This window comes from Salvelinus namaycush, chromosome 31, assembly GCF_016432855.1.
Source record: "Salvelinus namaycush isolate Seneca chromosome 31, SaNama_1.0, whole genome shotgun sequence".
In the NCBI taxonomy this organism is placed as follows: domain Eukaryota; kingdom Metazoa; phylum Chordata; class Actinopteri; order Salmoniformes; family Salmonidae; genus Salvelinus; species Salvelinus namaycush.
Window position 1 is genome coordinate 11,369,815 of NC_052337.1, and position 12,533 is coordinate 11,382,347.

At 45.1% G+C, this 12,533-nt stretch overlaps 1 protein-coding gene across 2 annotated transcripts in view; it reads right to left on the minus strand.

Moving 5' to 3' along the window:
• The window catches only part of LOC120025767 (collagen alpha-1(V) chain-like), a 147,132-nt gene that overhangs the window by 24,383 nt on the left and 110,216 nt on the right, over positions 1-12,533 (minus strand). For both annotated transcript variants that reach the window (XM_038970394.1, XM_038970393.1), the window contains exons 39-54: positions 11,227-11,280; positions 10,496-10,603; positions 10,071-10,178; positions 7,360-7,467; positions 7,035-7,142; positions 6,842-6,895; positions 6,524-6,631; positions 3,195-3,248; positions 2,717-2,824; positions 2,432-2,485; positions 2,228-2,281; positions 1,846-2,061; positions 1,297-1,350; positions 963-1,016; positions 462-569; positions 191-280 (exon numbers count right to left, since the gene is read on the minus strand). In XM_038970394.1, the coding sequence (XP_038826322.1) occupies positions 191-280; positions 462-569; positions 963-1,016; positions 1,297-1,350; positions 1,846-2,061; positions 2,228-2,281; positions 2,432-2,485; positions 2,717-2,824; positions 3,195-3,248; positions 6,524-6,631; positions 6,842-6,895; positions 7,035-7,142; positions 7,360-7,467; positions 10,071-10,178; positions 10,496-10,603; positions 11,227-11,280 (1,440 nt within the window). The remainder of the gene's footprint in view (positions 1-190; positions 281-461; positions 570-962; positions 1,017-1,296; positions 1,351-1,845; positions 2,062-2,227; positions 2,282-2,431; positions 2,486-2,716; positions 2,825-3,194; positions 3,249-6,523; positions 6,632-6,841; positions 6,896-7,034; positions 7,143-7,359; positions 7,468-10,070; positions 10,179-10,495; positions 10,604-11,226; positions 11,281-12,533) is intronic.

Consider the following 12,533-nt stretch of genomic DNA (forward strand, 5'->3'; position numbering starts at 1 on the left):
CATCATACACACAGCCTCTATGGACAGTAGGACATGGTTTAGACTTTACAAGCCCATATACACAGCCTCTATGGACAGTAGGACATGGTTTAGACTTTACAAGCCCATATACACAACTTATATGGACAGTGGGACATGATTTCAAGGGGACAGTACGACATGGGACATGGTGGATTGTGAGGACGCTTACCGATGACCCCTTAGCTCCTTTAGGACCAGGAGGACCTGGTAATCCTGGAGGTCCCAGAGGACCAAGAGGACCTGAGGGGCCAGCAATACCCTGGAGGGAGAGAAGGAGAGAATAAAGACAGGAAGGAGAGAAGAGAGGCTGATCAAACCACACTTGACTGTGTTGACTTGATATGATCAACTGTATTATCAGACCAAACCACAACATGTCACTTTTTATTAGGTAAACATCGCTCAATAATCATGTAAACAACAGTTGTAGGTCTACTAACATTGTCTCCTTTGGGTCCTGATGTCCCCTGGGGGCCTGGCAGACCTCTGTCACCCTTCTCTCCCTGCTCTCCTGGAGGCCCGATCAGACCGATCAGACCAGGGTGGCCCTGAGGAGAGGAGAAACACAGATCAAAACAGGCATCAATAATCAATTAATTACTCACATCAATCTGCCTGTCAATCAATCTCGCTTCATATATCATTAGTGTGATGACTCACTGCACTGGGGCTAATACCAGATACATAATCAATAGGTTTGAACACCGAGCCGTCAGTTATCATTCACTTGAATGTGTATAGTATGGAATATACAGTATCTCCATCAACAGATTTCAAGTGTATCCCTATAGAATTAGACATCAACATCATTAGCAATGGAAGAAGATCAATACAGGATGTGACTTTTAGCCATGCATGCAACAGGTATGTTAATATTTGACTGTAATATTTACAGTATAGTACTTGTCAATAACCTACTGAAACAGGGGGTTGGGTTTTACCTTTTCTCCCTTAATGCCAGAGTCTCCCTTCAAACCTGGTAATCCTGGAGGACCCTGTGAGGGAGAGAGGAGGGAGAGAGGAGAGAGAGAGTGAGAAAGAAAGAGAGAGAGAGAGGAGAGAGAGAGCAAGAGAGGGAGAGATGGAAATAATATGGGAGAGTTGTAGCGGAGAGGGATGGAAGGAAGGGGGTAGAGAAGTAGAGAGGGAGGTAGAGTAAAAGAGATGAGGACATATAACATTACATGTCTGACCCAATAAGACAAGGTACTGTGAATCCTGTGACATCCAATGACCCGGGTTTACGGGTTAGAGGTCAGAGATTAGTTGTCTCACCATGGGTCCAGGGGGTCCGTCGGGGCCTGAGGAACCTGGAAGACCTTGTTCCCCCTGCATGGAAACAAGATACGAGTCAATGCTTTAAGCCACTGATCTGATCTTTACATACAATATAAGGGTGGCAGGTAGCCTAGCTGTTAGAGCATTGGGCCAGTAACTGAAAGGTCACTGGTTCTAATCCCCTGCCGACAAGGTGAAAAATCTGTGTGCCATTGAGCAAGGCACTTAACGCTAATTGCTCCAGAGTCACCGCTGATAATGGCAGACCGTGGCTGTAACCACACTCTCAGGGGGATAAGGAAATACACATTTCCAATATACAATTGTACACGTATGAAATAGGACAAATGTAAGCACCCACCTAATTATTATTACAATATTGGTATTATTCCCTTATGCTTATATTGTGTGAATTAGAAATGGCTTTTGTAAGATCAGTCACTATACTCATCTATGAGTGTTGTAGAAAACTCATAGTTACTGTCCCTAGTTACTGTAATAGCTATGACACAAAGAAATGAAAATATTAAACAATGTTGTACTTACAACTGGGCCGGGGATACCTCTGAGACCTTCAGAACCTTGCTTGCCAGGTGCTCCCTGAGGACCAACGGGGCCTGTCTTTCCCTGTGGGCCCTCCAGACCAGACTCTCCCTTGGCTCCCTTCTCTCCTTGCCTGCCCTCGGGTCCAGTTGTACCATGGGGGCCTCTCTTTCCTGGTGGGCCAGAAGGACCTGACTCTCCGGTGGGTCCAGGAGAACCCTAAGAGGTGAGAAAGGATATGGTTAAAGTACATGATCAGAGTGCTAAAAGCTCTTGTACAGTACTTCTATGTTTACTGTAGTTACCTTCAGGTATGATAAATGCTCAGTTTGTTAGTGCTTGTTTGTCGTTAGACAGATGTAATAACACGTTAGGTGAGACTCACAGGTTGACCAGCCTCTCCGTCATCTCCCTTGTCACCAGGAGGACCGTCTAAACCCTGGCAGGAGGAGAAAGAGAGACATGGGGAAAGTTGCATGACACTGAATGGATAGGGCACAGTGTGGGATTTTTTAAATTTCAATAGGTGCCAAAGCATTACAGAAAGTGGATGCCAAAACAATGTCATTGTAACATTCCAGTGACTTACAGCCTGTCCGATCTCGCCAGGGGGACCAGGATCACCAGGGAAACCACTTGGACCCTGGAAATGAAATCCAAACAAAATGCTCAGTATCTAGAATGACTCTAGAGACAACTTAATAACCCTAGAGACTACATCTTACTTTGCCTTCCACTGACAATTGATTACAAATCCATAACATCCATTGGAATAGATTCACATGGCAGTAACGGGACTCAACTGCAATCAATCAACCAATCAATCAATGAACTGTGATATGTGATTCTACAGAGAAGTGTAACCAGGACTTACAGGACTTCCTTTAGGACCGTCATCTCCAGGGGGACCTTTAGGGCCGGGGGGTCCAGCAGAACCTGCAGGACCGGACTCTCCCTTCTCTCCTCGCTCTCCTCTTGGGCCCTGTGACAGTGGGGCAGTGTGTTAGTGTGTCAACAGTGTGTTACTGTGTCAACAATGTGTTCATGTCTATGCCCAGTAGAACTGTGCTTAACACACTCCATGTGGTTGGTGGGCTTTCGTCTATAATGGTTTTAATTACAACTTTGTTGAATTGATTCAGTTATTTTTACAGTAATGGTGAAGAGGAATAGCCTCATTCTACTGTTTTGTTATAATAAATATATGAATCGGTTTTTGCATTTGCAGCAGAATAATTCCTTCTCTCCAATGGAAAGGCAGTGAATGGAAGTTGTAGTGTGGTGGAGCTGTGTTGAAACAGTTGTTCTGTTAGATGATGATGATGATGTGAAGGTGCTGTCGGTTCACTTACAGGTCCGCCAAGTTCTCCCTGAAGACCAGGTTCTCCGTTTTCACCTGAGTCACCCTGAGAAAGGAAGAGAGAGAGAGATAGAACACGAGAAAGAAAACAATTCAGAAACGGCAGTGAACCAAAACAACTCTAAAATGGATATTTACAGTAAACCTGATGTCCTGACGCCCCTGGGGAATGAAAGAGATGACACCAGGGGTTACAATCCATCACAGCCAGTCAGAGCTGGGCCTGGAGCGGGCAAAGAGCAGGCGACCTCTGGGTCCTTCTTGGTCTACTCCATACATCTTCCACTCTCCCTCCCTCTCTCCCTGCCTGTCTTATTGGGTAGCGGGCCCAGGCTTCAGGCCCTGTTGTTACTCACTGTCACATAGGCCCCGTCGTCACAATCAATCAATCAATCATTGGGACAAACGGTGGACATGTTCCAAGAGACAATGTTTATCTAACCCTGGTCTGTGATGGGAGGGACAGGGCAGCAAACTGCTTGGCCTGGTGGATTTGGATTGAACTGTACAGAGCTGAGCCAAACTGTGCCTAGTGCGCACAGGCCTAGCTCTAGGTTATCATACCCATCCATAACCTAAATGAGCATCTAGCCTCTTTCACAAAGCACTTTTGTTTCTGTCAGGATATCTAGTCCAGGCAGCAGAGCAGAGAGAGCAGAGCACAGAGAGCAGAGCAGAGAGAGCAGAGCAGAGAGAGCAGAGCACAGAAAGCAGAGCACAGAGAGCAGAGCACAGAGAGCGAGCAGAGAGACCAGAGCAGAGAGAGAGGCCTGTTTAAAAGCATGAGTTATTCTCTCTCCTGTACTAAGCTTTTTATACAGCCCTGTGTCTGACTCCACATAGGGGCTACATACCAAATGGCACCCTAGTCCCTATAGGGAGAGAAAGAGAGAGATAGCGGGAGAAAGAGAGAGAGAGATAGCGAGAGAGAGAGAGATTATGAGAGAAAGAGAGAGAGAGAGAGAAAAAGAGAGAGAGACAAAGAGAGAGAGAGAAGGAGAGAAAGAAAAAGAGAGAAAGAGAGAAAGAGAGAGAGAGAAAGAGAGAGAGAGAAAGAGAGAAAGAAAAAGAGAGAGAGAGAGAAAGAGAGAGAGAGAGAGAGAGAAAGGGAGAAAGAAAAAGAGAGAGAGAGAGAGCGAGAAAGAGAGAGAGAGAGAGAGAGAGAGAGAGAGAGAGAGAGAGAGAGAGAGAGAGAGAGAGAGAGAGAGAGAGAGAGAGAGAGAGAGAGAGAGAGAGAGAGAGAGAGAGAGAGAGAGAGAGAGAGAGAGAGAGAGAGAGAGAGAGAGAGAGAGAGAGAGAGAGAGAGAGAGAGAGAGAGAGAGAGAGAGAGAGAGAGAGAGAGAGAGAGAGAGAGAGAGAGAGAGAGAGGAGAGAGAGAGAGAGAGAGAGAGAGAGAGAGAGAGAGAGAGAGAGAGAGAGAGAGAGAGAGAGAGAGAGAGAGAGAGAGAGAGAGAGATAGGGGGACAAACAGGGAAAGATAGCGAGAAAGGAAGACTAAACCACTGCTATAAAAGCAGCCCGATCAGCTCAGATCAGATTAGCCAGAGAGAGGATTGTAATTGTGGTGAGCTAAGCTTTTGTTTGAGGAAGGGATGGATGTGTGCTCCCAGGGGGAAGACTCTCAGGGGGCGAAGGTCATTCTATCGATGGGCCAGATAAAACAAAATACGCCATCATTGCAGTAGAAAGTGCTGAGAGCGTTTGGTGGACAGTGGGGCTGGCGGGTGCCAAGACAAAGCTTTCATAATCAAACAGCTACCTCCGATCGTCTGCCCCTGACGGTGAGCAAAACACCAAGGCTTATTTTGTAAGAGCTGTTTTAAATAATGCATTCAGCGTCTCCACAGTCACTTTGAGTATTAATACATACTTCTACTCTCTCCAACGACAATACTGTTGAGGATGAAAACACTACCATTAAGCTGTGTGTGTGTGTGTGTGTGTGTGTGTGTGTGTGTGTGTGTGTGTGTGTGTGTGTGTGTGTGTGTGTGTGTGTGTGTGTGTGTGTATGTGTGCGTGTGCGCACGTGAGTGTGTGTGTGTGTGTGTGTGCGTGTGCGCACGTGAGTGTGTGTGTGTGTGTGCGTGTCGCTCACACTCACTTGAGAATGAAAAATGAGCGTTTCCAATTTCAAACATGATCTATTGAATAGCCACATCAAATATTGATGGTGACAAAAGCCTTGCAAAGAGGATGAGTGGTGATCTGAATAATGTTGTACTGAAACTCAAACTGACAATTGGACCTCTTGCACAGTAAGACTATCTGTCTCTTGTTGCTACTTTAAACCACAGTTACACTGATAGATGAGACACCTTCTAGCTCTGAGCTCAGCAACAGGGTAAATAGACGTTGCCATCTACTCTGGACTGCTGTGAACTATGGGGATTTTATGTGCAGGAACAGACGGCATAACGACTATGTACCTCAATACTGTCTGAATCCTCTGCTATGTAGATCTCTAAGTACTAGAAGACCCATGGTGGACTAGGAGAGTCATGGCGGATTAGGAGACCCATGGTGCACTAGGAGAGTCATGGTGCACTAGGAGAGTCATGGCGGATTAGGAGACCCATGGTGGACTAGGAGACCCATGGTGGACTAGGAGAGTCATTGTGCACTAGGAGAGTCATGGCGGATTAGGAGACCCATGGTGCACTAGGAGAGTCATGGTGCACTAGGAGAGTCATGGCGGATTAGGAGACCCATGGTGGACTAGGAGACCCATGGTGGACTAGGAGAGTCATGGCGGATTAGGAGACCCATGGTGGACTAGGAGACCCATGGTGGACTAGGAGACCCATGGTGCACTAGGAGACCCATGGTGGACTAGGAGAGTCATGGCGGATTAGGAGACCCATGGTGGACTAGGAGACCCATGGTGGATTAGGAAACCCATGGTGGATTAGGAGATGCATGGTGGACTACGAGACCCATGGTGAACTAGGAGACCCATGGTGAACTAGGAGACCCATGGTGGACTAGGAGACCCATGGTGGATTAGGAAACCCATGGTGGACTAGGAGACCCATGGTGGACTAGGAGACCCGTAGTGGACTAGGAGACCCATGGTGGACTAGGAGACCCATGGTGGACTAGGAGACCCGTAGTGGACTAGGAGACCCATGGTGGACTAGGAGAGTCATGGTGGACTAGGAGAGTCATGGCTTCCAATGGGGTCAAGAGGACTAGACCAAGTGTAGGAATCTTCAGAAAACTATGGAAAGGTTCTACCATAGAAATATAATCCATTTTGGATTAATGGATTGTATTTCTATGGGTTCTACATTGAGGTGAAGGGTATTAACAGGTGGACCTTACCTTCTCTCCAACAGATCCAGGGTTTCCAATACCACCAGGAGGTCCCTGAGGGCCGTCAGCTCCTGGGGGTCCGGAGGGACCTCTGGGGCCAGGAGGACCGGGAGGACCCTAGGAGGGAAGGAGAAAAAGAGTGATGAGTCTACTGTCATCACATACAAATAGGAATAAACTATCATCACATAAATATAGGAAACCGACAGTGCTAAATTCATTGTACACAATCCCTATACATACACTCAATACTGGTACATTAGAATTCTGCTCTATTTCATGAAACTCTATAGCAATATTGCATAAGAGAATAGTAGGAACTCTTACCATCTGACCAACGTCTCCAGTTTCTCCTTTCTCGCCGGCTGGACCTGGTAATCCCTGCAGTCAGACAAGATAATGATGTCAGTCACAATCACAACAACATGAGCCCTGGACAAAATAAATCCACTACATAGGGAAAAGGGTGCCATTTGGGACACACCCATAGACTGTCCCTGGTTCTGATTATTGTTCTGACCTGCAGTCCCACTGGGCCAGGGGGTCCATTGAACCCTCTGGATCCTTCATCTCCCTTCTGGCCAAACAGACCCTGCTGACCTCTGGGACCGGGCTCTCCATCAGCTCCCTACACACCCGAGAGAGAGAGGAGAAGAGAAAGAGAGATAGAAGGAGAAAGAGAGAGAGAGGGAGGGGATAGAATGTACATACGTAAAAGAGTAAGGGGTAGAGAATAATTTGATTTTAAACTGTGGCATAGACCAGGTCAAGAGACTGTGGCATGGACAGGAAGTGACATCATATCCAATGAACTGGAGGGTGAAATGGTTTAGTGGGATACTTACAGCAGGACCAGGCGCTCCAACCGGGCCTTGGGGACCAGTAGGACCAGGTGGACCATGCTCTCCTTTGTCTCCTTTGCCTCCCTTCTGACCTGGCTCTCCAATCTCTCCCTGGTAATAGAAACAAAGACAATCACAACAACAGTCATCACAACTCAATGAATCCTGTTGAGTTAACTCACTTTAATCCTGTTGAGTTAACTCACTTTAATCCTGTTGAGCTAGTGTTCAGCTAAATTAAGATTTGTATGTGAGTAAATGCTTGGCAGGGAGATAAGAGAGGTTTTAGGGCTTTTTGTTGGGTATATGTCATTGTTGCCTTCAAATATCATTCAGTGACACAGTGTCAGAACTAGGAGTCACATAATATATATATATATTTATTTATTTTATTTAACCTTTATTTAACTAGGCAAGTCAGTTAAGAACAAATTCTTATTTACAATGACGGCCTACCAAAAGGCAAAAGGTCTCATGCTGGGGACATGGGCTAGGATTAAAATGTTAAAATAAATAAAAAATATAGAACAAAACAGAACAAAACACACATCACGACAAGAGAGACACCACAACACTACATAAAGAGAGACCTGAGACAACAACGTAGCATGGCAGCAACACATGAAAACACAGCACGGTAGCAACACAACATGACAACAACATGGACGCAACACAACAAGGCAGCAACACAACATGACAACAACATGGTAGCAACACAACATGGCAGCAGCACAACATGGTAGCAGCACAAAACAAAAACAAATATAATGTACAGGTAACTGCCAAAATAAAGGAAACACCAAAATAAAGTGTCTCAATATGGCGTTAGGACACCACAAGCCAGAACAGCTTCAATGCACCTTGGCATAGATTCTACAAGTGTCTGGAACTCTACTGGAGGGATGCGACACCATTCTTCCTCGAGAAATGTCATTATTTGGTGTTTTGTTGATGGTGGTACAAAACTCTGTCTCAGGCGGTTCAATTGAGTTGAGATCTGGTGACTGAGACGGCCATGGTATATGGCTTACATCGTTTTCATGCTCATCAAACCATTCAGTGACCACTCGTGCCCTGTGGATGAGGGCATTGTCATACTATGGGGGCTTAGCCATGGTGGCCAAAATAATGACCTGCCCAGCATTTTTATATATTACCCTAAGCATGACGGGATGTTAATTAATTAATTAACTCAGGAACCACACCTGTGTGGAAGTACCTGCTTTCAATATACTTTGTATCCCTCATTTACTCAAGTGTTTCCATTATTTTGTCAATTACCTGTATATGTAATATAATAATTCTATAATATATATACGCCATTTAGCAGACACTTTTCTCCAAAGCGACTTACAGTCATGCATACATACATTTCAGTGGTCCCAGGAATCAAACCCACTACCCTTGTGGTACAAGCACCATGCTCTACCAACTGATCTACAAAGGACCACATCCCAGAAGGGGTTTGTCATCTATATGTGGCACACAACTAGCAGCCTGTCACGGATTCCATTCACAACTTGTTTGCACTGCATTTGCACTGCAAAATCAGAACACCAGAACGTCACACTGTTACGCATACTCAAATGCGTTTGCAGTCTCTAGGTGTTTGAAATGGTGGGAAAACATTGAGTCAGACTTTTCCTAAGCTAGCCCAGAGGATGCTTATTGCTTCTGAAACAACATTATTCTACTCTCCTTAACTCCTCTTAATAAAGCCCTTGGAGTTATCCTCCCTGTTCCGAGTGTGAAAGGCCTTATAATGAGACTGTGAATGTTAGTGAGATCCTCTTTGTGTGTGTCTCTCTCTCTCTCTCTCTCTTTCTGAATGTCAAATACCTCAGTATTCCCTGTGTCCCCCAACACCAGGAGAAAGAGACTAAGGCCAGTTAACAACTAAAGCAGCATTCCTCCAAGGATAAAATATTAAATTACGGCTGATCTTCATACAAATGTTTCTCCATCTCTCTTTCTCCCTCTTTCTGTCGCTCTGTCTCCCTCTCTCTCTCTCTCTCCCTCTCTCTCTCTCTCTCTCTCTCTCTCTCTCTCTCTCTCTCTCTCTCTCTCTCTCTCTCTCTCTCTCTCTCTCTCTCTCTCTCTCTGTCTCTGTGTGTGTGTCTCAGTGTGTCTGCATACTAATAGCAGCTCCTCTCTCTACCATCTGAAACGTACAAATGATCGACATAACGGGTTCAGCTATCTGTCAGCTGGAAAGACTTAAAGACATGTCAGTCAGAGCCAACTCTGCCTGTCAACACCCCTGAGGAGAGAGAGGGTCATGAGAGAGGACAAACACCCCTGAGGAGAGAGAGGGTCATGAGAGAGGACAAACACCCCTGAGGAGAGAGAGGGTCATGAGAGAGGACAAACACCCCTGAGGAGAGAGAGGGTCATGAGAGAGGACAAACACCCCTGAGGAGAGAGAGGGTCATGAGAGAGGACAAACACCCCTGAGGAGAGAGAGGGTCATGAGAGAGGACAAACACCCCCTGCCTTTGATATAAATCATCACGTTGAGTATGTTTGTGTGTTCGAGTCAGAGAGTGATAGACATTTTGTTTTCATCTAAGCTGCTAAGTGTTCACTTTTATATAAATTCACACGCACGGAAACACACACACACACACACACACACACACACACACACACACACACACACACACGCACACACACACACAAACGCATACTACTCTCCCCTCAGTGGGCCAACCCACCTTGTCTCCATCCTCTCCTGGGGGTCCGAGAGGTCCAGCTGGGCCAGGCAGACCAACAGGTCCCTGGACACCATCTCTACCGGCGGGGCCTTGGGGTCCTTTTTCACCCTATAGCACATTAAATTACAGTACATTTCATTTCACTCATTTACCAGACAACTCTCATCTGCAGACTTACTAAACTACAGGGTTGAAATCAATTCCATGTTGATTCAGTCAATTCAGGATGTAAACCATTTACTTCCTGAATTGACTGAATTAGAATAGAATTGACCTGAACACTACTGTACTGTACAATAAGTCGATTCAAACGAGGAGGCTGAGATATACAGTGGCTGAGAGAAATGTGTTTGTTTTCTAACAACAGGGTTTATGTTGAAACTAGTAGCATGGACAGAACCAGGCTGAACTGAACTGGGTCTTACCGGTCCACCCTTCTCTCCAGCGGGTCCAGGGGGTCCCTGAGGTCCTGGTCGTCCAGGGAGACCGGTGGGTCCGGCTGGGCCAGCAGGACCACGCTCACCAGGGGAACCCTAAAACACAGAGAGACACCGTCAGTATAGGTCACTACTAACAAGTCTTGTACTATCTTTATTCAAAGCCATATACTTAGAAAGTCGGGTCAATTTGAAGAATGTTTTATATTGTTCTAATTCTACTTTAGTAACATTACATTGTTTAAATATTCCCCATGTAATGTTAAAGGGGCGCAAGCATGGCTGCCACAGAATGTTGTTCCCCATCTAAACACGTCTCTGCTTTTACAGTACTACCCTCATTACAGTACTACCTTCATACCTGTAAAAGTGCTGTATATCCCTGGAGAACTAGTCTACAGCAGGTACATTACTTTTTTGATAACATATTTTGATATCTTAGGGTAGAATCTTAACATTAGGCAAATCTACTAAATAGGTCGAACCTATTAATGGATGAACTATGAATATCGTTAAAACATGATGTAATGCATGCTGGTACAACTGATGAGCTATAAACATTGTTCGCAGTGCGTGTGCAAAATAAAAAGAGGGAAGAGAGAGAAATAGAGAAAAACACAGAGAGATAATGATAGAGTGATAGAGAGACAACTACTGATAGCGAGTGTGAGAGATGAAGAGAGGGTGTTGGTGGATGTGTGCTCATCAGCCATACTCACAGCAGGTCCAGGTGGGCCGTTGGGGCCTTCACTACCTTTCAGGCCGTGAGCCCCCTGTACAGAGAGAGAGAGAGAGAGAGAGAGGGAAGGGGAAGCAAATCTTTAGAAAACAAACATGTTCTGTGATGGAAGCAGAATCCACTCATCCTTCCTTAACGCCGGGGCGGAACCCCTCCTATTTATCCCAGAATCCCCCCACTGTCCTGACTGAGAGGATACAGGCTACTGAGGGAAGAAGCTGTAATCATGAAAGCCTATGTGAACTCCTCATGTTTACACAAGAAAGGCAACTAACTCTAAAATAAATCTGATTGATTTGAATCTTATCCATCCCAAAGATAAGACAGAAATGTGACTTGTTTCAGGAAACTAGGTGTATGTCCCGCGTCACTACTTCACAGGAGAGGCATTGCAAAGCAAACATTCATTTTTTTAGAAAAATGTGTTTTTTGGCAGAAATTTTTATTTATTTATTTTTTATTTCACCTTTATTTAACCAGGTAGGCAAATTGAGAACACGTTCTCATTTACAATTGCGACCTGGCCAAGATAAAGCAAAGCAGTTCGATACATACAACAACACATAGTTACACATGGAGTAGAAATGCCTTCTGGAACATGTGAACTTTCATATGCCTTAATAACAAACTTTTATGCCATCTGTAAATATGAATAAAATGATGAGCCTAGTTGGTTTAGCCACGGAAAAAGTCAGGAACCTTCCCGCTAGCCATGATTGCCTGAGATAATGGATGGGCTAGACATGTGGAGAGATGAGTCTGCCATGTAGCACACTTCTGTCTATATCATGAGCTGGTTAGTATGTGTAGGTAATCCTTTCTAACGTGTCTTTTTTGAGAGATATCACAAAGAACTGCAAAAGAGTTGCTCTCCACTTTCTGTAGGACTGAGTTTTGAAATCAGTGGAATGCCCAGTGGAAGCAGAGTATGATCGCTAAAGAGATGGAGAAAATTCTGGCATTTCATTGCAAATATGCAGAGGGAGTCAAAAAGCGAACATACAGAAGGCTGTTATATAAAACACCTGTCTCCGGATTACATCTTCAAACTAAGGGCAAACATGGAATCCGTGACAGAGAGGGAGAAGCGTTCATCCATGTATTTCATTGCAAATTAAAGCATACTGTTAGCTAGCTAGCTAACGTTAGCAGGCTGGCTCACTAGCTAATGTTACGTGTATGATCTGTTTAGTAAAATGATTCGTATCAGAGCCATTTGCATTGCTAGTTATAGCCTAATGTTAGCTAGCTAACATTGAACCTAGTTGGTTAGATACCTGCATATTC